Raw genomic sequence first — 27,538 nt, 5'->3', positions numbered from 1 at the left:
AATACTCACCAGCAACTACACACCACACAACAAAAACACTAACCCAGGAACCAATCCCTGCAACAAACCCTGTTGCCAGCTCTGTCCACATATCTATTCAAGGGACACCATCATAGGACCTAACCACATCAGCTACACCATCAGGGGCTCGTGATATATGCCATCATGTTCCAGCAATGCCCCTCTGCCATGTACATTGGCCAAACCAGACAGTCTCTACACAAAAGAATAAATGGACACAAATCAGACATTAAGAACTATAACATTCAAAAATCAGTAGGAGAACACTTCAGTCTCCCTGGACACTCAATAACAGACTTAAAAGTGGCAATTCTTCAACAAAAAAACTTCAAAAATAGACTCCAATAAGAAACTGCAGAACTGGAATTAATTTGCAAACTGGACATCATCAAATTAGGCCTGAATAAAGTCTGGGAGTGGATGGGTCACTACAGAAACTAATTTCCCTCTGCTGATACTTACACCTGCTTGTCAACTGTTTGAAATGGGCCACCTTGATTACATTGGCCTCATTAGCACTACAAAAGTGATTTTTCCTCCCTTGGTATTTACCCCTTCTTGTCAACTGTTGGGAATAGCCCACTTCCACCATAATTGAATTGGCTCATTAGCACTGACACCCCCCCACACACTTGGTAAGGCAACTCCCATCTTTTCATATGCTGTGTATTTATACCTTCCTACTGTATTTTCCACTCCATGCATCTGATGAAGTGGGTTTTAGCCCATGAAAGCTTATGTCCAAATAAATTTGTTAGTCTCTAAGGTGCCACAAGGACTCCTTGTTGTTTTTGCTGATGCAGACTAACACGGCTACCATTCTGAAACCTGACAATTGTATTGGTTTCAGTACCAAATCCATTTTTTTATTCCTGTTATGAGAGTTGCCAAATGGAAGTTTTATGAATTAAGACCATCAGAAGTGCCTGTGGTGGTTGTGTATTAGTCCTTTGTTGAGGAAGTAAGTGTGGCTTCTGTGTTTATATTTTATTTTTGCTTCTGTCAGTGCTCTTTCTCAAATCCTTGTATCAGAATGCCACAATGCCCTCATGTTAACTATTCCTCCTTCACTTCTATCTTGCCCACTCCTCTTTACTGTTCCCCAAGTAAGAGAAAGATGTTTCTGTCTCTGGATATGGCCTAGAACTGAACTGCTATAGCTAATTATGGATTTTCCATCTCATAAACTACATCATGGATGCAATATTAAAATGGTTTATCTAATAGAGCAGGTTGAATAGTAGAAAAAATGTGTTTGCAAATAATTTATTTAAAAAAAAATTGTTGGGTCAGTTACTTGCAGTGAATAATTTGGCCAGTTCTACTACTATCTAGTATGACCTGTACTTAGAGGTTACTGTTCTGCCATATATTCCTTAGGTACATATCAGGCAAGCTTTACCAAGCCACTTAAAATTGCTTTGCATTTTCCATTCCAGAAATCTCACTTATGATGGCTAGTGACTGTCTATAATTGCCATGTATTGTACTAATGTTACACAGCGGACTCGTTAATGTAGAACTGAATATTTGAACGTGGTTACATGAAGATTTAATTAATCTTAAACTCACATCCTCATGTAATACTTCAGAATGCATGCATGCACAAAACATAAATAATATATTTATTTCATCTATTTAACCTCTCAACATAAATTGCTTCCCAGGAATGAATGTCTATTTTACAGGAACGGTTTTAATGTGAAAAAGCAAAATACAGAAGTAACAAGTAAATCAATCCTACTTGACACTAAGCTTCTGATTGAAATGAGGAGTCTTACTTGAGGGAAACCAAAGACCAAAAGTAACTTAAGCCAAGGAACTATCAAATGGCTCTTTTTCCTCAGGACGACTCTGCTCTGTTACTGGGGCCAAGTGTTCTCTGTGGTATTTAGCAGTAATTGCAGCATAGGCACAACCATACACAGCAGCTGCCAACATCATTAGACACACGATTCCACAGACAACTCCCGTTATTACTACAGTGGCGATTGCATGACGCAAACTAACTGGCCTTGGCTTCGGTTTAGGTTCACAGTCTGAATGGCTACTTTCTCCATTTTCATTGTGATGAGTGTGCTTCAGAGAACTTCTGTGCTCAGAGCTATGGTGATGAACATTAGCCAGATGCACATGAGCAGCTGAGGGAGGGCATGCCCTGTACATCTCATAAGGAACTTTGAGGAGGTCCTTTCCCTTCCGATTTTCTGGTGTTGAGCATATAATGCCATCACTTATTCCTCCTGAAAAGAACATATTCAAATCTTGAGCTCTTTGGCTTTCTGAATTTTCTGATGTAAAAACTAAATGAAGCCCAATGGAATTTATAAACTGCTTCATTTTTCTACTTTTAAAGAATTTACAACCATATATTATTTTGTGTATATTTCCAATTAGTTAAAGACTAGGATTATAACACTTTTATATACTCAAATAAGCAATTACTTGTAACCAGTAATTAATTAGGAGTAAACTTACCTGTACTTTATCAATGTTTATAGTAAAACAAAACAACCCTCCTCCCCCACCGTGCACACACACCCAGTAGTATAAAAATAGGCAGGTGTAAAGCCATAAATGAAAACAAAGAGATATTGTTACCAGGTACATTCTTAACACTACTTTTTTAATAAACATAAATGGAAACAATATGTCTTCTGTAAACATTTCCTATTAGCATTCACAGCAATAGTCCATGAAGTAGTGATGGTTCTGGCACTATGTGCTAACATTTGCCATGAAGCAAATTGTGAAAATAAAATATTCTATATGCCCTGATTTTGTCTTCATAGTTTATAAAAGCGTGATACTATTCACATTGCATGCCAAAACCAATATTCTCCATACAAAAGTTAGAAAAATAAACCAGTTGACTTTTCTAATTTCAAACTTGTCCGTACAGCACATCCTGTGTATTTTATTATAGATTCATAGATTTTAAGACCAGAAGGGATCATGCTGATCATCTTGTCTGACCTGCACATTGCAGGCCATACAACCTCACCCACCCACTCCTGTAATAGATCCATAACTTTTGGCTGAGTTACTGAAGCCCTCAAATCATGATTTAAAGACTTCAAGTTACAGAGAATCCACCATCTACACTAGTTTAAACCTGCAAGTGACCCATGCCCCATGCAACCTTTAGGGCTGGTTCCTGCTCTCTGCTGAATGGGTGAACTTGGTGAGGGGGGAATGGAGTAAGGAGCCTTTTCATTCCTGTTCAAGCAGTAGGGCAGGATCAGTCCCTAGTGCATTAGAGCACATATGTATCAGAGGTCAGCTCCCTTACCATCCCACATATCATGGTCCCATAGCTACTGGTTAGGCCTAGAACCATTGTATATTTTCATGTTTGCGTAATTCAAAAGTAACTGAATCAAGTCAGTTTGTGGCCTGGCATGGAAATTTTAATCTTAAAAAGAATTCGTTTTAGAAGGTGGTGAGTTAAGATGGGCCCAAACCAAATTCCTAAGGCCACCTTCCCCACAAATACTGGCCATGTTCCAAGATGAATCAGAGCCTAGCAGTTGAATCCCTGATCTGTAACAGGTCAAACCAAAAGCCTGGATCCAAAGACTTCCATACATGGACATTTTCAGTGTGGATCTGGCTGAAGATCCAAATTCTGCAGCTCTGATCCTTCCATGGTTATGAGTGACTGAAAAGGGTGTGTTGGACTGGAAAACTAGAATTCTACCTTGACTAAAACATTCTCTATAATTATTGAAGTATATGCAACAAGAATCAATTGCTTGAGTTGCCTTCAGTTCAAGAAATATTTTATTCTTCAAGTGATGGTCCCTATCTGTATTCCACTGGGGGTTATGTGCAAGTGCATGGAGCTTTTCAAAGTAGTTATGTCCATCGGTCCATGTATGCACACTTGCACTGCCTCATGGTTTCGCCCAAGGTGATAAAGAGTGGGGCAGACCGACCACATCTTCAGTACCTTCCCAACGCCGCATGGTCCGAGTCAGAGCTTCTGCTGTCCTCTTGTCCTTAGTGATGCATTTTCCAAACTTTTTAGAAAAACTGTTTTTATTTTCATACTTAGTCAGGATTCTTCAGTTTTTTGTAGTGGTTTTATTCTTTTTAGAAGTTTTGTAGATTTAAGGGCTGGAGATGTCGCTTCGGCGGTTAACTGCCAAACAATCCCCAACTCACTCTACCCCCTACAGCACCCTGGTCTCGGTAGTGTATATAGTCAAGATTTTTGCTGTTTCTGTAGTAATTTTCTTGTTTCTAAAAGTTTGGTATGATTCATCACTTGAAACGGTGCTTCTCCATTTTCTGCCAAACAATCCCCCCCGTCCAGCAACCAGTACTAGGTATTGGATTATGCCAAAGAGGCCGGGATTCAAAGTCGGTGCTTTCTGTCCTTGCTTGTTTTCCCTCAGCGATGAGTATCAACACTGCCTGTACTGTTTGGGGGAAGCCCACACCGTATCCAGATGCAGTATCTGCCTCTCCTTCCCTGCTTGTTCATGGGAAGGCAGAGTCTTCCATCTTAAAAAGCACCTCATGCAAGTCATGCAAGGACTCTGGTTCCTCTGAGTTTGAGGATCCAGATGTTACGCATGGTCAGCTGCCCATTCTGAAGACATACCTATCAGAAGGTCCCAATGGCACCATGGCAATACCCTACCTTAGCTCAGCCCAGGAGCCACTGATACTCAGCTCCTTGGGCACTACTGCTGCAACAGCAGGATCAACCAGGTTGGCCATATTGGAGCTCATGGCCCCAGTTCTACCATCTGTAAGCCTCCACAGAAATGCCCAAAGGCCCACAGATCCCATCCACCTGTTTTGACAATGAAGTCATCTGCACAACACGCCCAATCTTTGCTAAGCGATATTTCTGAGTGCAACTAGAGAGCCATCAACCACTTTGCACCCCAACAGTCTGACCAGCCACCCCTTTTGGGTGCAATCTCAAACTCTTTCTGCTAGCATGGAGAGCAATAACAGACAAAGAGGGTCCTGGGTGTCATTCGACATGGCTATACCATTGAGTTGGTGATTCTGCCTCTTCCACATCCCCTGTGCTGATCCCATGCCAGGGATCACTCTCACAACAGTATTCTTACCCTAGAGGTGGACTCCATCCTGCAGAGAGGCGCAAGTATTCAGACTGTTGTCTGGTACACAAGAAGGGGGGATTAAACCAGTCTTGGATCTCAGACGCCTCAACTCCGTTCGCTAGCCAAAGTTCTTCATGGTCACTGAATCAACTACCCCTTCCCTCCCCCACCACTCTTGTCATGTGTCCTGCACAAACTCCAGTTGGAAAGGGCGATGGTCATCCCGATTGCTCCATTCTGGACTTGCCAGTTCTGGTTTCCTTTTCTTCTCCACTCTCTCCCACTCCCGACATTTCCAGGAGTGCTCACAGAACATAGCAGCAGACTCTGGCACCCCAATCCATGAACGCTTCACCAGACAGCTTGGTTTTTGGGTGGATGCCTCTGCTAGCACAGGAGTGTTTGTTGGCAGTGTGAGATGTCCTCTCCAATAGCAGAAAGAACTCCACGAGACAATCCTACCAAGCAAAAAGGGTGCGTTTCACTTCTTGGGCCCAACAGACAGGTCTTTCCTCCGAGGCTCTGGGCATCCCAATGCTTTAAGGTCAGTAGTTCTCCAACTTATTCCGGTTCCCTTCTTTATGTCTGTAGTCATTTACCACCCCCTTCTCCCCTCCAAGTACATATACCCTTCAGCTCTCTCTGGCCCGTCAGCATTAGCTGTCCACCTCAGAGAGCCAGCAGGCATTTCCCTCTGCTTCTCTCAGCCTTCAGCTCTCTGTGATCATGGCTGTTGGGCCTGGGGAAACTTGTAGGTGACCTCTTCACTGCCTTCGTACCTTCTGCTTTCATCAGCACTGATCTGGCTTCACTGCTCAATGAGGGAACTCTCACTGCTCCACCGTTAGGGGCATCCCCTCCTCTGAGTGCTCTTCATTCTCAGAACTCTTTCTTCCTTTCTAAACTCTATCAGTGTTCTGGACTCTCATTTATAACTCCCTGGGGCCAGGCACCCACCTCATTACATCAAGCTAGGATGCACTTGACTGGAACGCAAGAGCTGAGCCCAGTTTCATTTAAGGGGCCAGCTACCCTGTTACAGGAACAAAACTCATGTTGGTTAGTATAAGTCACAGAAGAAGAATACTAGAGAAATATTAGAGTACAGAATATCCAGACTTCTTCCAACACTGGTTGTTAAAATGGGTTTGTGTGTTGCATTTCACTTCATTTTTTGCAATTTGGACAAATTTGTATAAAGCAAAGGTGAGACAAGAAAAAAAATCACTGAATTGCCAAACAATGGCTGTGTTTCTGAGATAAACTAAAGAAGCTGTGCTGCTGGCATAGTAATTAAGATAATCTGATATGCTTATCTTGGATCATTACCTTCCGCTGCATACAGAATTCACAATCCCTGCTAAAATTTGTTCTGGGGAATAGGTCCAGCAAAATTTAACAAAAGCCTGGGGGCTGAAAGAAATAACTTAATATTTTAACAGTCCAGAAAGTAGTATGATTTTAACCCTGGGAGACTAATTTTTATTAGTTAAATTACAGACCCACTCTTTCAACTCAGCCAGTTGACTATTTTGATAAATTGCACATATCACTGGCTTAAAAGCTTGTTTAATTTTATTTATTATTTTCTATAACTAATACCACCTTCCACCTGTTACCTAGCCAAGTATCAGGCATCTTGTATTGATGGAACTTAATTAAATGTACATGCGTTAACATAGATCCAATGGACCAGATCCTTATCTGTGCTAGTGCTGATTCTAGAACAGATGACTCTGGAGGTGCTATTACACCATCATTCCAGCTCCCCACTCCTAGAATGCCTGGGGAGCTGTGCCTCCAGCACAGTTTAGAACAGCCTCAAGTCCACTTTAAGTTGTGCCCAGCTAGAATGGCTTAACTTGTGCTGGAGATTCCCCTTAGGCTAACCATTTCCTTCAGGTAGACAATAAATGCTGATTTCCATCTGCTCTGGGCATGCTAAGGAACTGGCCCAATGATTTGGCCACAGTATAAAAAGAGAGATACTGTAAAAAGAAATATGTCTCTTCTCATGGTGGTAATTCCTGAAATAAAAATAAAATTTTGAGGTGTGTGTGTATGTGTGTAATTTAGTGATTACCTGTGGTATACTCTATTTATCAGTGGGTGACTGGATAGTAGTGAGAATTTCGTGGTGAAATATTTGGAGACTTGACTTTGTTACCAATTCACTAATTGGACATATAAATTGTCCAATTATATTCATTTCATTTTAACAAGGAAGTGTGCATATGAACTTTAAACATTTCTAGTAACCAAAGTGTGAGGTTTTTAAGGCTATTCTTGCAAAGTTTCTCGCACAAACTCACTTAAAAGTTAATTAGAAGGAGAAATAAGGAGTGGCAATTAGTTGGTTAGTTCCACGGTAACTCTTCTGTTTGTTGAATGATTAAAGCAACTCTATTTAGGCACAACAAAGGACAATTTGTCATAGGTTATGGCATCTCAGATTTCCTTTCATTCTCATCTCTTCAGCCTTCCACCCTTCTGTGCACAAACCAAATCTCATCTTCAAGATGTAACTATGAGTGAAGGCCATCAATGGATACTGAATAGCAATTGTGTAACAGAGGACAAACAGAAGACACAGAGCATCTTCACATGAGCTGTTGCATTGTACCATGCCAATATATTGACCTACATACAGATAGGAAACCAAGGAAATATTTGTATCACATTCATGCATCAACATTTATTTTAGAGGAAATAGGATTGTCTTGTTCTTTTGATTTCTCAAAGTCTGACTAGCTCCCACAGCAATCAAAGCCAGTCCTTCCTTTAATGTTTAATACCTTTCACTGCCTACACTGCATATAAAACAGATACACTTAAAAAAACCCAAATATTTTAGGATTATAAATGATTTTTTTTCTTTTATCTAAATCATCTTGGATTCTAAAGCTACTCAGAACAAAGCATTGCAATGCCATTCAAAAGCAGAGCGAGACAACTTCTGACTTACAAAAAACAGAGTTAAGTCTTATTCTCTTTTTATGTAGAATAACTAATGGATTTATAAATGGAAGAGATTAAATGCAAGTGGAGAGATGGCCAAACAACTTTGTGCTGCTTTTAAACTACATATAAGTTCATTTTTTCTTTACCATGGCATTGTGTATTTCTGTATTATAAGTTTTAGCCCAGTGGTCAGGGCATTCAGCTGGAATGGGGCAGACCCAAGCTCAAGTCCCTACTAGAATGAGTAATTATTTATACAAAAGGAAGCAGCTTCACCAGGAGACACTGAGAGAGACCTCCCCAGACTAGCCAATAGCCTGGTAGGCACTAACCTCAGGGCGTTCAAATTCCTGCTCCAAAGTGGGGATTCAAACCTGGTCTCCCACATCCCAGGTGAGTGCCCTAACTACTGGGCAAAAAGTTATAAGGTGGGCACTGGCACCACAACCATTACCTCTACTTCCTCTTTCTTTCTTTTTTTTTTAATTGAGCCTAATTAAAAAGTCTGGAAACAAAATGCTTTGGGTCAAACTATGTTTCCTTTGATTCACCAATATTTTTTTAAAATTTTGGATTCAGTTTAATCCAAATTGAGTTTATGTTCTTGAACTTCCAGCAGTCTGAAAAATCAGTTATTTTTGCCGAACTCTAGTCCAGAGCAGAGAGAGAGAGTTAAGTATGAGCTTAAGTGCTTTCTGGTATCAGCAGGGCCGACGAGAGGGGGGGGGAAGCCTGTACAAATTACCGGGGCCCGGCTTCCCTCCCCCCCCATCGGCCCTGTTTAGCTGGTCTGCCCTTGCTGGGGGGCCTGAAAAAAAAATTTCACCGGGGCCCGAACCCGCTTTCGGCGGCCCTGGGTATCAAAGACATGATAGCTCAGACAGGTCAAGTATATGTTAAGCCATTTTCTTTACATTTTATCTAATAGAGAAAATTACTTACCTCTGTATAAAAAGCTCTCTAGCCACAGTTTAAGGCCAATGACATGACAAGTGCATTGCCATGGATTATTCTTGAAAAGAACAACTTTCAGATTTGGGAGGGATTCCAGCAGAATTCTGTCCAGTCTTTGAAGCTTGTTATACTTAACAGACAATAAAGTTATATTCCCTGTATTATTTCCTAGAGTTTCAGGCAAAGTTAATATACTGTTGGAGGACAAATCCAGTTCTTTTAATTGAGGGAGGGAACTGAAAGTCTTGTTTTCTAGGTAATGAATCAAGTTCTTGGTTAGGTTTAGAACCTGTAGGTATCGTAGTCCTTGGAAAGCACCCGATGACAAATTTGAAACAGAATTATTAGACAAGTCTAAAATTTTGAGCAAAGGGGTTTCACTGAATGCATTTTGATTGATTCTCCAAATATGGTTATTCTGCAACTGTAATATTAGAGTTTCAGGAGGTACGTGGGAGGGAATTTCAACAAGTCCTTGATTCCTGCAGTCCACTGTCTTTGAAGTTTGATGACATAGGCACTTTTCGGGGCATCCACATACCATATGCATTAGTACAATGATACTTGAAACCAAAAGCAAGTCACCTGTACAAGAAGTAAAAGAAGTGATAATGTGGTGAAACTAGTTTATAATCAGTGTGTTTTGTAATACAGACATTGGGAGCATAGACAAAAGATGTACATTTTGGTAATGGACAATAATGCACCTTTGTTTCACAGTTCGGTACATCAGAACAGTATGAATCAGCCCTAGATAAAATTTTGGAAACCTCATATAATGTAGACTAAAGACAATTTTTCTCTAGTTTCAAACTGAGCTACTTTCCATGGCTTTATCTTAAATGCAAATAACTTTTAGCAAGCTTAGCCATCAGCCCCTTGCTATAAAAATATGATGAATTTCTAGCTGCTGGATACCCATAGGAATGAAACACTCCCATAGAGTTCCCAAGGATATTAAATTGTAATGTTTATCTTTCTATGGTGATAGTGATTCCGAGCCACTCACTGTATGTTAAAGTTGCAAGCCCAGTCCCTGTTTACTTACTGTTTTGATTGCATGTTGCACCTTAAAGAATTAAGCTTGTGTTCTTTTAGAGAAAACAATAATCTTCAAAGACTTCACTACAGAGAATTCAACAAAAGTTTCCAGTGAGCCAGATTTTTTTAAGGTCTGTTCTTTAAAATATCCACCCATGTTTATGCTTATTAATTGAAATTCCCTTATCTGAATGCCAGCTGTACTTTCCAAAGATTTGAACATCTAGCCACTAAGCAAACATTTGTCAAGTACAGTTGTTAAAATGATAAATGAGGTCACAGGAGTACTCAATGATATTTAATATTTAAAATTATTATCTACTCCCATGGCTCCTGACAGTGATCCAGTTGGCTTTGACTGAAATAATAATACCTTGTACCTGTCATATGTGGTTAACACTATTCCTTTAAAAACATCATGCTGCCTAAAGTTATGTTAATATGCATACAATGGAATAATAAAGATATATTGGGGAGTCTTGGCTGTTGATCCCATATGAATTATTTTGGCTCCAGAGAATCAGAGCAATAGGTGGATAAATCCCTTTTAAAGTTGTCTTTGTGATGCATCGAATCATTAATATTATCTGTTATTTCAAAGTAGAAAAGCTTCTAGTCAATTACTATTTAAAAGCCTTAGAAAATAAAGTGCATATTGACTTGTAGAGCTTAAACATTAATTAGTAACAGGGAACACTATCTTTAAAGAACAACAGAATGAGATTTCAGTATTGAATATATTAAATCTGTAAATGAAAGGTTTGGATTTTTATGACTACAATTTACCTTGCAAACCACTTATCAATTAACACTCTAAATGAAATTGTATTTGAAAAATGTTGCTACAATGCCTGAATTCTGTGTTCAAGAAACATATTCTGTAGCATTATGCCGTTCTGCAATTGTTAGTGTCAGAAACAAGAAAAACAACTTAAACAATAACTTCCACTGTAAAGTTAAAAATAGACGCTGGTTGGCAAAGCCAATATTTCTTTACAAAGCACTTCACTATAGGTCTAAAAAGTAAATTATAGCTCACGTTTCATGGTGGTTCTCTCGTTGTCCTGCTTGCAGAAGGTTTAGTCCAAGTTTAGTTATAACAGTAATTTACACGATATTACAACTTGAAGTGTGTGTCAGGACTATGAACTAATCCGGTTTCCTTTATACCTTCATTTTAGGAAACTGTAGTTTACAAAGGAGCTTTAACTATTTGTTCTAGTGAGTAACTCCATCAGCTTTGGTTGTTATTGCATTCATTTTTTCCCCTCAATAACACTTTTTTTTTATAGTCCACCTATTACTCTCAGAGTTTTTCTCTGCCTTTCTTATTCAGTCAACTAGCCCTGCAAAGAATGTCTGTCAACTCAAACTGGACAGCTGTAGTATACAAATCATGACCTGATAGCCTACCCTTTCCTATTATTTAATCTGCTTCAAATCCAAAGCACAAAAATAAGGCTGCCTTTTTAAAATCCAATGTAGTTTCTGAATTCTGTGGGATTATTAGCCATGCTGTGTCAATTCCTCAAGATCCAATGACTCTGAACATGGATTCTAGTTTTCCTGGGTTGTGATTGGAGGCAATGGAGTGTGTAATAATACTAGGAATAGGCCTGCATGTTGATGACATGGTTTTGACAGTGCAGTTGTTTGCTCTTCTGGGGCTTATTCTTCTGACATCCATAGGGATTAGCTGTGCTGACAGGATTTTGTTGCATGGGAACACAGTGCTGGTGCCTTCCTCGGTGAGGATGGCAAACATATTTGTATGGATACTAAAAATATTGGACTGCTTTTTTCGCAAATGCATTGACATGTTAAGTGACATTTGATTGAAAACTCATATTTCACATGGTAATATATTGACTTATCTCACTGTTAACTTCTTTAGAAATAAAATAACACTTCACACTGTAGCATTTACAATAGTAAAAGGGCTAATGGCTTATGACTGCCATAGAATTAAAGCTGCGATAAGGTGTTCAAAGGAATGTGAAATCTGGTATAATGAGCTCCTTTAAAGTCACATGCTCACTTTTATACGTCTGTTAGCTTTGTCTTGAAACTGCACCATCAGAAAATGTCAAATCTCTCCAAATGCTGACCATACAACGTAACATTGTTAGGACCAAATTCTGTCTTTGGATGCACATGAACAGCTTGCAGTGAACTCAGCTACTAGTCTTATTTGTAATACTATGGGATGATGCAGAAAGTGCTTCTGCTTAATTTTTGGTATGTAAATTAATTAGCTTGAGCTTTCAGGAGATCAAGAGCCAAATTCTGCCTCTATATTATTTAAACAATAATTTATAAACTAATTTCTGAAGTTCTGTCTTCTCTAGTTAATCTTATATAAATATAAGTAAGATTGCCCCCTTGAAGGAAGCACAGCAATCCACTCCCTACTTCTCCTACACAGACTTTAATACTAAGGTTGTACTCCGGTTGGAGTTAGGGTACTCCACTCTCCTAGTAGGAAAACACTTTATCAGAGAGGTGGGTCTTGCAATATGCTGTGGAAGTGGCAAAGTTTGGACTCAGTCTTGACTGTTTCAGAGGCTGGATCTGCAACCCAGACTATTCACCCAGAAAACTTTGGCCAAGGCCCCTTATAGGTGCATATGGGGCCCTTTCACTTGAAATGCCCCAAATGAATGCTGCCCTGAGACAGAGAGAGACAGAGAGCACACAATGGTCACAGATATGGGCAGGGTTCAGCCCAATTTAGGGCTTTGTGGCAGAGGAGCAGGACGTTGAATTGGATAGGATCCAGTAATAGATTGCAAAGCAGTATATTCTTGTCAGTCTTTCTTCTTTAGAAGGTGGACCACTATAGGCTATATTAGCTGTAATTTCTAGGTAGCCTTCATGGGTATTACACTGGTCTTACCTGGAGTTGACAAAAGCAGGAATTCATAAGACCGGTGGTTCTTACAGCAGAAAATGACAACATTTCCTGGTCAGATATATGCAGAAAAGGCTGGTTTGGCCTCTACTGCTATTGGACAAGTCTCTGCTCCAGGATGTCCTAACAGTTCATACATACACGAACCTGCCAATGATTCCAATGGGAGTTGCCTAGGCATATGCAAGGGTAGAATTTGGCCCTGAGTTTGGAGAGGAGAGTTGGTATTGCAGATTCATTTCCAAAGTGGAGCTTTTATACTTTCCCCCACCCCGCCCCAAATTATGGCATCTTACAAATGTGGTAACTAAATAGAAATTGTTCAATGAAGGTGAGGAAAAATTGGAAAAATGAGAACTGTATAATACTTTGTTGTACTTTGTTGAACTGTATCTGATACCAGTCAAAAGAATCGAAGGAAAGCTGAGCAGTGACTGAAAATGTAGAGCAACTGACATTGTAAGGTAATCATAACTTTTCGTCCAGAGAATGGTACAGTTACTGCTGTAGATGATAGACTATAGTTTATTACACCCTTGATGAATGACACATCATGTTGGTTCGAGATGAAAGACTAACAACACAGTGAAAAAGAATCCTATGAACGTGAGTCACATGGCACCACAGTAGCACTTAAATGCTCTGACTTTCCAAACACGTTGAGTTTAAAGGCCAGGAGTAGTGGCCTTTATATTAATACCAAACTATATAAAAGGTTAAAACAAAGGCTTCCAAACCTTTGTGCTCTAAGATATTGCTATCTATCCCTCCCCCTGCAAATGCATGCACAAATGGAAGTAAATATTGGCTTAATAGGGACTAATTTTAATTAGGATTGACCTAGATGTAAATGGGGCTACCACAAGCCACTGTAACACTCAGAGATGACACTTTCAGCAGCCCTGCTAGCGAGAAGTATTCCACATCTCTGATAATTATGTTTTGCTGTTTGAAGCTACAGCAGTTGGGAAGGCCCTTGCCTTAAGTGTTGCCTCACTGCATTTCCTGCAATAGAGGCCATTCCTCCATCCTTGACATATCCCATCCCTTGCATCAATGATGACTGACATTAGGGCCTCCTCTAGCAACTCCTGACCTTGTTACAGGATACAGTAACTCTTCATGTTATTTTTTCCTGCTATGGCTCTGTTTTTTCTCACTTTAAAAATTCTCCACGGATTTTAATAAAGTTTTCCCTAGGCTGATGAATTCAATGATCTGAGAGTGTGTGTGTGTGTGTGTGTGTGTGTGTGTGTGTGTGTGTGTGTGTGTGTGTGTGTATAAAAGAGGGCTTGCTATCCAGGTGTATTTCCTGTGCTCTTGTGTGAACTAACTTTGTGTGAACTAACAGAAGCTGTAAAGAATGCCTTTCAACTGCCTATCTTAGTCTGGGTAATCCTTTGCAGCTACAATTGTGTTATTTTTAGCACTCAACAAATTGAAAAGATGTTCACAGGGCAAGGTCATTGAAAGTTAAGCACTGTGAGGTTCATTTCCAACAATAACACAGCACTTGTTTTATGTTCTCTGCATTGTGATATAAGAAGGTATTGCTTTTTTTAGTTGAATCTTCATACCCTGTTCAACTTTGGAAACCTATGATTAAATCTGTTAATCTACCTTTCGTGTGTGTATGTGTTCCTTATATAGAAATCAGTGAAGATATGTATTTGTAAACAGAGTTTTTCCCACCCTATAATACATGTGCTACTCGTGTTTGTTGGTAGTAATGCTTTGGTTATGAGAGAAAAGTCTGATGTGATGAAAATTATAATATTGATACAAGTAGAGATTTGCCAGAAACAGAGTAACCATAAAAATCTGTTCTACTTCTCGGCACTTGAATATTAAGATTTCTTTCTCTTTTTTGATGTGGTGCAGCAACTGTTGTTGTGACCACTTAAGCTAACTTGTGTCTTGGTGTACCAGGATATAACATGATGTACATGATGTTTCCCATCACAAATGTAAAGACAACCCAATAAACTAACACCCTCTATCCCTGCTGCCCCTTAGTGGGGACACCCCACTGACCAATGATTAGAAGATAGTTTGTCACAGTTTTAGCCAAAAGCAGTTGATTTCTTCATATTCAGAAGGAGGAGTGTGCATGAGAATGGTTCTATTTACAGAGAAACACCCTGGATTTAACAAGAATCTAGCGGTAGGGAAATAATGTGAAGATAAACAAACAAATGTTTCAAATACTTTAAAGCAGTGGTTCTTAACCTGGGGTACACACACACCCTGGGGGTGCGAGATGCCCTTTCTGGGGGTGCGAGACATGCCAGCTTTTTTTAGAAGGTAAATCATCGAAAACACAAATTAATCACAGACACATAAGTACAACTACTTTGTTTCATCAAACCTATGTATTTATTAACATTATACATTTTTTAACAATTACTGTAATATACGAACAAAAATATATCTTGGTTTAAGGGGTGCAAGAATATATTTTTTAGGTTTAAGGGGTACGAGAACATATTTTGATTTTTGAAAAGGGGTGCGAGAACATATTTTGAGAACCAAAGGGGTGCAGGCTGCAGTAAAGGTTAAGAACCACCACTTTAAAGCTACAGCATTCTGTTTCTAATACTTTTTATATCAAGTACAGAAAGGCATCATTACATATGAAATTTGCTCATAAACTGAATTACATAGTACTTTCTCAAAAAGAACAGGAGTACTTGTGGCACCTTAGAGACTCTGAAACCTGACAGTACTTTCTGGTGATTTCATTCTTGTACTTTCCTTCTGTTTTTGACATGGAATTGGCTAAAATAGCAACAGTTGCTTAACCTAGAAATTGTGTGAACATTAGATTTCCATTCTGCTAATGGATGATTTTAAACTAGCTAAACAAATAATCTTGTCTTGGAAATCTCTGATGCAATTCAAAGCAATACAGTCTCTTCTTCATATTGGGCTGGTGGACAAAACCCATGAATAGTATTGAAACAGCCCACCCATCACCTCTTGCAAAATAAGCATGATATTGCTTCAGAAAACATAGTATTGTATCATGGGAGACTATCCCAGTCTTTCCTGGCTATGGGCCACATTCTGATACAAGAGGGTGAGAGGGTACAAGAAGCTCTTTCAGTTTCTGGGCCTGATGACAGTCCTAGTGCTCAAGGAGTGTGAGGACTCCACAAAACTTGTTCCCCGAGTGGAGCTAAGTTCCACAAAGAGGGCAAGAAGTAGGGGAAGGACCTACCATTCGCATATACCGCTTTCCCACCTACCCCCCAGAAGAGATGGCCAGGCATCTGTGAGACACTCTTCTGACCCAGGAACCTCTTGATATCAACAGAAAGAAGGCACAGGGGGTGGATAGAGTTTTTCAGAGAATCCCTGGGTCAGTTATATGAATAATAATTCACTAAAAGGTGCCATGTGAGGTCTCTGTTGAAAGCTAGTAACATACTCATTCTCATAACCATTACAAAATGTATGTAAACATATGTAAGGAATTATTTACCTACACTGGACATTATGTTCTTAAGGTCTGTGAGTTAAAGCAGCTCACCAGGAGGTGACAAATATGTTCCTTTTGGACAGGCAAGAGATGCTTATCTATCTGCCTATTTATATGCAAATTAAGCATTGTATACTTAACAATGTATACCCTTCTGCATAGTAAGCCCCCAACTCATCAACAAGAGGTCGCAAAATCTCCAGAAAGGAATACAAAGTAGGAGGGTGTCCTGTTTATGAATAAAGATCAAAGGACTGTTTTGATATATCTGGGGTTGCAAAGGAATACCTGTGTGTGTTTCACCTATGAAATAAGCTGGTAGTGGGTTTGCTTCATGATTGGAAGATGACAGCCAAGCCAGGCTGTAAGACGCTGGAAGGATTTTGGGTTAGCTTTGCTCTCGTGACATAATAATGTGCTGTTAGTTAAGTTTAGGTTCTAGAGTGCATGTTAGGATTTTATTTTATATGTAACCCTTTGTTTCCAGTATTTCTGATAGCTATCATTTGAATCTCTGTTCTTAAATAAACCTATAATTGCTTTCTCTGTGAACTAATCTAAGTTCTGTGTGTTAAGCGGAAGTGCAACTGGTAAGTTGTGGGGCACCGTTCATTTGGGAACAGAGAATCTGGAATTCTGTGAGTGTCCAGTGGATCAGGGGCTGGGCATTCCAGGGAAATGCTTGGCGGACTTGAGGGTTGGAGTGTGTCTATAGCTAACCTGCAGAGGACAGCAGAGTCCAGTGGGCTGAGAGAGAAGAGCTTGTGCTGCCTGCGGCTGGTGGTGTCAGGGAGCTGACCCATGGCGGGCACAGACAAGGCTTCCTCATGCTAAGAGCAGCTGGTAGTGAGATGCCCCACAACCATGGGTTCCCTTGAGAACCATCACAACTCTGCGTGAGGCACAGTTTACTCATAAACTGTTAACTAGGTGTATTTCCCAAGGTCCTTTATGTGTGTCTTCCCAGGCTGGCTAGAGAGGTGGAAGCTCCTGATTGACTGGGCTGGGGGAAGAGGAGAGTGGTACCAGCTAGGGATTGAGAACGTCAAACCTTGCCAGTGCCCCTGCTTGGTTACTGCATAGCTTAAGGGAGACAATGTAAGATGCTGTTTAAGAGGTGACTCTTATCTCCTTCTGATGGCAGTTACAATTTGTTTGGCTTTAACCCTTCAAGGGAGTGAAGCAAAAGCTTTTTAGTCAGATGCTGGAGAGCAAATCTGGGGATGGAAGTTATGGTCTTTCCATTTGGAAAACTGATTGTGGGGGCTGGAGCAGCATTTTGGTCTTGCTTTTTGCCTTATTTTGCCTTCCTTTGGTTCTTATTCATACAACCCGTAATTAACCTGTGTAACTCATTGCTAAAAAGATATCATTGAGGCCAGGAGCTTAGTAGGATTCAAATAAGATTTGGAAATGTATATGGCTAATGAGAGCATCCATTGGATAGGTACATTGGATAGGATAAAAAATGTTTAGAAGGGATATAAATCCTTCCACTTCAGGCCATTAACTAACCACTAATGACATGAATTATGGAGAAATTTCCCCTATGAGCAATTTATTCCATAATTACTGTTTTTGCAGATTTTTTTTTTTTTTTGCTTTCCACTGATGCATCTGGGAGTAGCCAGTGTCTGAGACAGGAGCAGCCATTTGCCTATTGGGTCACTTATTTGCCCTGGAAGTTTTCAGTTTTCTTTTTCAGCTAGATGAGGTGAGGATATGAATCCAGTAGGAGACTCAGTTTGTATTTTGTTTGTACATAACAACTTTGGCTGAGAGCCTTTTGTGAGGTTGGTTTGTGATAACCCCTTTCCCCAAAACTCCAGCAGCGGGTTGGAATAAGCAGGGTCTGAGACATGTAGGTGAGGGGCGGGCTTGCGGGACAGACTTTTATGGTCTGGCTCAGATGCAAGCACCCCCCCTACAATGAACCCAGTCTTTTTGATAGAAGGTTTGGTTTAGGGGATGCAAGGCCTTTGGAGTCAAGAATGACCGCAGGGAATAGCGATGCTGGATTACCTTACACTTAATTACAAGTTAGATAAAGTTGCAGCCAGAGGCCTTTAAATCAAATTTCATGTGTCTGCATACTTATTGGTGCCGTTACAAGTAGCAGCGGTAAAATAGGCTTCAATTTTCAATCAATTCCCAACTTATAATAATAAGCTGTTGTGTGTGCTGTACATCTTTGCAGATATAGATAAAATGTATGTCAGATAAGTATGATTAAAGTTAATTAGTGAGTTCATGTTGCTGCTACAGTAAATGGAAACAGATGTTACTTGACATAAAAGTAATAGAAACAAAAGGATAAAGAAAATGGCAATTGGAAAAGCATGTCTAAGATAAAGTATAGGATTTACATGTTGTTTAGATATTTAGATATTTTAGACCATTTTTGCCCCAGCTTGAAAAGTATAAATTGGGATCAATTTCATTATCATGCTTGATTATTTACTCCTGTTACACCAAAGAACAAGTTCTTTTGTCAGCTTTTCTTGGTGTATTTTATTTGATTTTTTGTAGCAGCATTTAATTAGAAATTTCATTTTTCAGTCACAGGTGACTATGAAGGTACTTCTAAGACAAATTTAGGGACAGAGTATTTTCTAATACTATAGAAATTTAATTTTCTGTGAGTTTTATATGTTTATTTTAATACATAATCTGTTATCAAAATTGGAAGAGGTTTTGCTAAAGATGGTTTCTTTAGTGGTATTTAAAACACACTCAGTGTATAATGAGATAGTAAAATAAAATACGATACTTTGTCTCTTTAGCTGCAGATCTCTAATTCTACTACAAAATAGCATTTATCACTTCAATAGTTCCTCTACCATTTTTGCGGCAAAGTGTTTGCATGAACAATTCAGTTAAATGGATAGATGAATGTTTGAAACTACAGGTTCTATGGATTCATATAGGGATTTCTCTCATTAACATAATACCTGTGTAAATAAAACAGTTGCATGAACAACAGTGTGTGTGGAGTTCAATGGGATTGCATGGGGCATAATGCTAGAATTAATCTCAATTTAATTCAGATATAAAATTGTTAGCTTTTTAACTGCTATATTTCTGGTTTTAGGAAATTTCCATTAAAATCAATGGGAGTCTTCCCACTGACTTCGGCAAGGTTCTCAGCATTCTGGCCCTGAGCCAGCAGTGCCAGGGCCGGTTCTGGGTTTTTTGCTGCCCCAAGCAAAACAATTTTTGGCTGCCCCCCACCCCAGCCCTGGGCTCATTTCCCTCCCGCCCCCCCAACTGCACCCTCCTGCTGCCCCAGCCCTGGGTCACTGGTAACTCGCTCCCAGGGCGGGTCATTCAGCAGGAATTTTGGATGTGCACAGAACACAGACAGGATTGGTTCCCATATGGTTGCAGAACTGCAGTAAAGTGGAACAATTTTCAGCTTGTGTGACTGGAGGATCTCTGGATGCATATTATAAGACTGTCCTCCATAAATGAGGAAAAGCTGAGGTGCCTTTATTATTCTTTTGTTCCATTCTTTGTTTCTATGGGGAATATCACGGTCTTCCTTTTAAACAAATAAAACTAAAACTTAAAAAAAAAAAAAAAGCAATGGCTGTTGAAAATAGCAATTCCAGTCCTAATAACCACTGGGAAGCATTTCTTGCTCAATTTATTCTACTTTTTCTACAGCAAGTTACAGTGGATCAGTATATTTGATTTGGGGGAAATGAAGTAACAGCTGCCCAAATTGAGCTTGAGCACTCCTGAATTTTGAGGGTGTTCAAATCTGGAAGGCAGGTGCTAGATTCCCTTTCTGAATATTAGCTATATCTGGAGAGGAAAAATCAATTTATGCTTCCATGGCTCAAAAGTGGAAATCCTCCTAAGTGCCTGGTACTGTATCTAAAGCTACCCAGGACCACAGCCTCCCCTCCCTTACTTTTCATTTTAAATTCTAGTGGGATCCACATACCTCCCTTGCTTGCTAGGCTGCAGATAGAGAGGTGCACCGTCCATTTAGTCCCCCCAATTCCTTCTTTGGGGGAGAGCCCAGGGCTGGGGCGGCAGGAGGTGCGGGCGGGGGGGAAGAGCCCAGGGCTGGGGCGGCAGGAGGTGCGGGGGGGGGGGGAGGAGCCCAGGGCTGGGGCAGCAGGGGAGTGCAGGTGGGGGCCAGAGCTGGGGCAGCGAGGGGGAGGGGCGGCAAAAAACCTAGAGCTGGCTCTGTTCCTACCATTCACAGCAAGCTGCAGATTTCAGTTCCATACTCCTTTCCCACACCCTTTCCTGTTGCTAGTGGCCAAAGGAATGCTGGCAAATGTAGTTCTTTCCCTGCTCCAGGGCTGGTTCTATAGGCAGGGAGCTAACCAAGGAACTACAGCTCCCAGGGCCCCCTGTTGGTTCTCAGCTCCCATGCAGGATTCTTGCACCCCTTTGCAAATCTGCCGCCCCAAGCAACTGCTTGCTTTGCTGGTGCCTAGAGCCGGCCCTGAGCAGAGCACTTGAGCACTTGTTTGATCATATGCTTAAATACTCAGTTGGATCAGGGACAGATTGCTTAGTGGTAGAGATGTTCAAAAGTCAGAATTCCTGTTCTACAGGAAATTCTGAAAAATAACCCACTGTATTTCAGATCAAAAGGTAGAACTTTTGACATTGCCTGCAGAAGAGAAAATCCTTCCCAAATTCCTTTTGAAATAATCAAAACATTTTATTTAAAAAAATTTGAAACAAAATTGAGCATGGGAGCTCCATGTCCGTGGGTCTGAGGGCTTCTAGGCTCCTGGCTCCTTGACAGCGCTAGTGGACTGACAAGGAAAAAGCAGCCGTGGATCTTGGGAACCTGTGTTCCCAGCTCTGCTGCAGGGAGTTCGAAAGCCCTGACATGAGCCACGGTTCTCAGGGCTTCCAGGATCCCTGTTATGGGGCCAGGAACTGAGGCTTCCAGGCTCCAAGAAGTCCTGGGGTCTCCAGCCCTGGGGCAGACTGCATGGTGAGACTGTTCCAGAGCTGAGGACACTGGAAGTCCTAGAGTCCCCAGCATCAGGTGAGCTGGCAGGAAACCATTGGAAATCTACCTGTTTCATCAAAAGTCCATCATAACTGAAACATTTCAGCAAAACGATTTGGCTTTGACAAAACACCATATTCAAGGGGGGGAAATGCTGTTTAGTCATAAAATTCCAACCAGCTCTACTCAGTAGCTTGCAGGATCAGACCCCAGTATAGTCTTTAGATCAGGCTTTCTCTCTGTTTTTCTGCAAGGAATTACATTTTGAATCAGTAATTGTAAAAGGTATTAAAGGTGTACAACAGCACAATAAACTACACTGTAGCATATATTAGATAATGCGAGACAGTAATCCTCTTCAGTGTTGTTTTATATGCATTATGCTGCAGTCATCACCAGCAAGCATATGTCAGTATGGATAGAGCTGGATAGAAACTGGAACATCACTGTTGATTAGTGATTGTACCATTTCACAAATGGAGTAGGGATATTGCAAATAGAGTAGGGATATTGCAAATACTTTCTTTCTCACTTTCTTTCCAAGAGTGAGATTGATACCTGTGCTTGTTGCTGCTGTTCTCTATTTCAATAGCAGATTTATTTTACAAAGAGTTTCATGGCATGTTGCTGTCCCCGTGTCTCTGTTCTTCTCCCTTTGAAATTCTGTGTGTTCTACTTTAGAATCATGAAAACTCATTTCAGGATCATTTTCATCCAAACTGCCTTTCACCTTCGGATTCACTACCAAGTCCTCCCTGTTGGTCAGAATCAAGTCTAAAATAACCGTCCCCCTGGTTACTTACACTATTTTTTTAATAGTTGTTCCCAATAAATTCCAAGAACTTATTGGAAATTTTGTGTTTTGCCATATTATTTTCCCAACACATGTCTGGGTAGTTAAATTCCCCCATTACCATCAGGTCTTGGGTTTGGGATATTTCTGTTATTTGTTCTAGACAGGTCTCATCTACCTCCCCTTCTGATTTGGTGATCTATGGTAGTCTACCCTACAGTGACATCACCTCTATTTCTTACCCCTTTATCTTTACCCAGAGACTTTCAACTGGTCTGCCCCTCACCTCCTTCTGGACCTCAGAACAAGTGTATATCTTCCTGATATGTAATGCAACACCTCCTTCCTTTTTTATCCTGCCTGTCCTTCATGAAAAAGCTATACCCTTCCATCTCAATAATCCAGTCTTGAGACTTATCCCACCAAGTCTCTATGGTGCCAAATAAGTCATAGTTTAACTTATGTATTAATACTTCCATCTTTCTGTTTATTCCCCATACCCTTTGCCTTTGTGTCGAGACCTCTAAGTTGTTGAGCATTTTCTTCCACTTATTTCCTTATTGTTGCTTCTGTGACCCTACTGTACTTTTTCATATCCTCCCCAACATCTAGCCCTCTGTTAAAATCACTTTGTTTATGCTTACCTGTGGGTTTTTGTCACCTGCTCCCTTTGAATATAGTTAGCCCTTTGAACCATACCTGTACTAGCTCCGAACGAACTAGCGTGCTGAAAATAGGATAGCCACAGTGGCATTTTAAAAATGAGGTAGCAGCAGGCACTGAGAGCATTATATTACTTCAGCATTTTAAGAATCTCTTGGTATTTTTCTTAATGGCAGGCAGATTTTCGAACACTCGCCATGTCTTTAAAATGCTTTTTCTCCTTCAGAAAGGTTTTATATGAAACTGGAGAATAAAGCAAAGGTATATGGGTGATGTCCTCCCCCTTTACCACATGTGCCGCTGTTGTGCTGTTGTCAGAAATGATAAATGCTCGGGAAACACAGTTGATGTGGCTGCTGAGTATCTCCAAAATAGGCCACTAAGAGGTCTTACAAATAATAGTGTGGATAGTTATAATAATAATAATAGACAGTTACAGTCCTTTAACAGGTATAGCAATTTAATTTAACCAGACTGTAGAAGGAATAGGGGTGGAGGAACTGAGTGTTGAGTTAGAATTGCAGTGACCCTGGGAGGAAAACTAATGCAAAAGGTAGATAACAGTGTGTTTCTTTGGGGTGGGCCAGTTGGGTCAGCAATGGAGGAACGAACACATTGGCTGAGGTGCTGGGTCAGAGAGATGGGAAGGGGAGGAAATCAATTTTAAAAAAAGTATTTTGTATATTTTTTATATGTTATCTATCTGTTACTCTTTGTCTTGTGTAATTAGACCAGGTCTGCGTGTCTTGTGTAATTAGACCCAGGGGCCGCATGCGGCTCGCGTGGGCTCACTGTGCGGCCCACAGGGGTTGAGTAGATGGGTTCACTGTGCGGCCCATGGTGGGGGTGAGTAGGCAAGCGGCAGGTGAGGGAGGGGGGCTGAGTAGGCAAGCGGGCGGGCAATGGCGGGGAATGAGTAGGTGAGCCGGACGGGTGGAGGGCTGAGGAGGTGAGTGGGTGGGCAGTGGCAGGGGGGCAGGTGAGCCGGTGGGGGGGGGGGCTGAGGGGGGGGGGTGGGAAGGCGGTGCGGGGGGGGTAAGTAGGCAATCCGGGGGTGGGGGCTGAGGAGGCGAGCGGGCGGGCAGTGGCGGGGGGACAGGTGAGCCGTTGAGCTGGAAGGGTGGGGGGGCTGAGGAGGCGAGCGAGCAGGCAGTGGCAGGGGGTGAGTAGGCGAGCCGTGGGAGGGGAGCTGAGGAGGCGAGTGGTGAGTTGGTGGCTGACCTGTTCTACTGATCTGGTCTGGCTCCCATCCCCTCTCCCAGGGCCGGCTCCAGGCACCAGCAAAACAAGCAGGTGCTTGGGGCGGCACATTTCTAGGGGCGGCATTCTAGCACCGGCCATCATAGGTTCCGACTCCGGGGCATGGGGAAAAAGTGCCCTCGCCTCCCCAGCTCACCTCCGTTCCTCCTCCGCCTGCTCACCTGAGCGCGCTGCCGCTGTTCCGCTTCTCCCCCCTCCCTCCCAGGCTTGCCAAGCGTGAAACAGCTGTTTTGCGCAGCAAGGCTGGGAGGGAGGAGAAGCCAAGCTGCGGGGCACTCGGGGAAGGCGGCGGAGGTGAGTGGATCCTCTACCCCCCCCCGTTACTTCCTGCGCCCCCCCACCCTAGCTCACCTCTGCTCCGCCTGCTCCCCTGAATGCGCCGCCGCTCTGCTTCTCTGCCCTCCCTCGCTTGAGAGGGAGGGGGGAGAAGCGGAGCGGCGGCACGCCCGGGTGAGCTATGGCAGGAGGTCACGGGGGGCCCCGCAGGAAGCAATGGGGGGGGAGAAATGCGGCACGCTGGGGGAGGAGCCGGTGTTGGGGATTTGGGAAAGGGGTTTGGAAGGGGTGGAGTTGGGGTGGGGGTGGGGGCAGAGGGGCATGAAAAAGAAAGGAGAGGCAGCCAAAAATTTTTTTGCTTGGGGTGGCAAAAATCCTAGAGCCGGCCCTGCCCTCTCCAAAGGTTGCAGCTGTCTGGAGGTGCCTGCCTTCCACGCCTTCCTCATTCACACCTCATTCATTCATTCAACAGGGAAATTGATTACAAAGTGGGGGGAAGATCTTATTCTACCTCTAGCAAAAGACAATTTTCTTTTACCTTAATTATACTACCTTAGGGGCCCGCTATAACATATTACTGAGGTTCAATACTGCTGTTTCGGTGGGGTGGCGCTGGGGAAGGAGGGTTTGTTTCCGCGGGGAAGGTGGCGTGGGGGGGATTTCGGCCCTCAGCTGTTTTCTTTGGAGTAATATGGCCCTCGCCACTTTACGAGTTGTGCAGGCCTGAATTAGACTGTAAGATTGTCAGAGTAAGGAACCATCTCTTTCTATGTATTTGTACAATGTCCAGAATCACAATTTACATACCACGTCAGCGGCTAGCTGTGTCTTACATCTAAGTCTCATCAAGAGTCAAGATTTCCTTCTGTGTTGGGTGAAATGTTTTCTGTGATTGCAAAAAGAAAAGAGAAATAAGAGCATAATAACTTCTGGGAATACATTTCAGTGTTCAATTTAAATGAGGATAATGTTTCCTAACTGTCATGATACTGAGATGCCCTTAGTAGTTTGTTCTGTCAGAAGTTGTCTGCAAGCTTTTACTGTAGGTTCTATTATACTGTCCCCGCAGATGCTGTTTGAAGGATGAACTTTCTGGTTCAGGCAGATGCATTAGTTGAGAGGATAGCAAACTTATGACAGCACATTGAGTGCCTGTAGTCGAGCATAAAGAAAAATCTACATAAACTAGGTTATTTTCCTCTTGCTTTCCCCCTGAAATTGAAGAGACACATCAGTATTGATCACATCTTCTTTCTTCAGTGTTTATACCTGACTTCTACTTCATTAGCAGTGACTGATGATAACACATAGAATAAACTGACATATTTTACCTGTATCAGGTAGCAGTTGAATGCCCCCTTTGTATTTTATCACTTCTGTTTTAATGCTCGTTAATTTTGGGCATGACCTCAAAGGCTCCTGACGTAGGGCCTCTTCTAGCCACATATCTATAGCACTCTTGGCCAACATTTTGTCTGCTTGATTTGCTTTTATTCCCTCCTGTAGTATGTAATTTTCAAATGTAATGAAAAGGCTGACCTGTGTGACTCAAATTTTCTCCAAGACCTTTCCATCCCTTTCAGTTTCCAAAATGACGGTCCATGGCTCAGTGTTCATCTTTTCCCATCTTATAGTTTCATCAGAATTAGAAAAGGTATTTTCTAAGGACCATATTACAGGCTTCCATGTTGCTGAAAGTATGGGGTGAAAGGAAGCTACTGCTTTTAGAGTTTGAGAAGCTATGCAATATGTGCAAATTATTTAGGCTTGGATGGATTTATTGGTAAATGTTGGCAAGTTGATTTCACCATACACACACAAACCAGCGATATTTCCATTGATAATAAATGAAGTTTACAGCTAGGCAAAGTAAGAAAAATGCTGCTTGAGAACTTAGCAGAGTTTGATTTCAGGATATTGACTGCACCATAACTAAGTGGGGCAGATTTTGTCTGGGGCTTACCCAAAGAAGAGCAGCTCTGCTTTTTGGGGGAGTGTGGGGGGAGGAAACGGCTGTAAAAAAGGTGCTCGATGGTCAGTTTTGCAGCAGTGACTCACCCCCGCCCCCCCCGCGGAATTGCATAAAGGTACGAAATCTGGGGGGACGGGGCAAGTCTCTTTGCTCCATGCAGCGAGGACGCCAGCACCCACCCTCCCTCCCCTAGTGGATGCGAATGGCAGGCTGGACCTGCTGTGGGCTTTACGCTAGCCGCCTCTTTTAAAGGGGGGGCTGGGAAGGAATTTTTCTTGCATCATCACAATTGACTTCGGTGGAGTGTGGGTTTTTTGCCTTCCCCACAGTGGGTGTGAGGATGCACCTTTTCTGGTGAGAAGTGAATGTGGTAGGCCATATGTCGCAACTTATTTTGTACAGTTGGGCGGATGTTCAGTGCAGGTACTCCATAGGGAGGGCAGCCAGTGACCAGATAAATGGCCTGGTAAAGGATTTAAAAGGAGGTACTGGATAATGGAACAGAATGGGGAAGGGGGTTGGGGACTCCTATGATTGGTACGGCTGGGAGCCAACCCTTCTCGTGCACCCCCTGTTCTCATAGCCCTCCTTAACCCTCTTACGAGGGTGGTGGATGGTAAGGTCCAAGCCATGGTTTCGGCTGGGGGACCTGGATGGGAAAAAAAGGGGGGCTGGTGAAAGCCCCAAAGAATTGATTTGAATAAGCATGGATTTGCCTGCACTATACACCTTATCTGCCGGGTAGTCCCAGACATCTATATAATAAAGTTGCGGCCTGATTAAAACCCATAACAAGTCTCCTGTCCTTCTTGTGGTGTACCCGGACAATGACCTTGTTTGTTTTGACGTGATGTTGACAATTTGTGTTTAACGGCTATAAAGCTTCAACTTTCTGAATCACAACAACTGCTGTCATTAAATGTCATTATTGCCCTCCATAATTTCCTGCAACTGTGAAAATGTAAATGGATAAAAATAGAAAAAATTGCTTAAAAACAAACATCAATATTATTCATCAGAATGTTTTTTAAATTGAATTCCGCCAAGCCTAAGCTTATTGCACTAATGATTTCCATGCCTCTATTTGTGGCATCAATAAGAACTTAAATAGATTTTCATTAGTTACTATCTGAGTTC

General features: G+C 41.7%; 2 protein-coding genes across 9 annotated transcripts in view; one reads left to right on the top strand and one right to left on the bottom strand.

Moving 5' to 3' along the window:
* The window catches only part of CACNA2D3 (calcium voltage-gated channel auxiliary subunit alpha2delta 3), a 713,664-nt gene that overhangs the window by 600,391 nt on the left and 85,735 nt on the right, over positions 1–27,538 (top strand). The gene's annotated exons all lie outside the window — the stretch shown is intronic.
* On the bottom strand, positions 1,831–25,899 carry LRTM1 (leucine rich repeats and transmembrane domains 1). The gene is made up of 3 exons (XM_034777597.1): positions 25,761–25,899; positions 9,009–9,605; positions 1,831–2,264 (listed from the first exon to the last, which is right to left on the bottom strand). Exons 1-3 carry the CDS (start codon positions 25,897–25,899, stop codon positions 1,831–1,833), a joined length of 1,170 nt encoding a protein of 389 aa, XP_034633488.1.

Source organism: Trachemys scripta, chromosome 7, assembly GCF_013100865.1.
Source record: "Trachemys scripta elegans isolate TJP31775 chromosome 7, CAS_Tse_1.0, whole genome shotgun sequence".
NCBI classification, from domain to species: domain Eukaryota; kingdom Metazoa; phylum Chordata; order Testudines; family Emydidae; genus Trachemys; species Trachemys scripta.
The sequence above is the reverse complement of the archived record's forward strand: the minus strand, read 5'-3'. Positions and strand labels throughout refer to the sequence as shown.

Excerpts from the sequence above, each read along its gene's own strand:
- LRTM1 (XM_034777597.1), bottom strand. The coding sequence starts at position 25,899 with ATGTTGGCCAAGAGTGCTATAGATATGTGGCTAGAAGAGGCCCTACGT. Across the intron at positions 9,606-25,760 it reads TCAACTGCTACCTGATACAG|GTGACTTGCTTTTGGTTTCA; the intron begins GTAAAATATGTC and ends CTTCTTGTACAG. Across the intron at positions 2,265-9,008 it reads AGAGAGCTTTTTATACAGAG|GAGGAATAAGTGATGGCATT; the intron begins GTAAGTAATTTT and ends TGTTCTTTTCAG.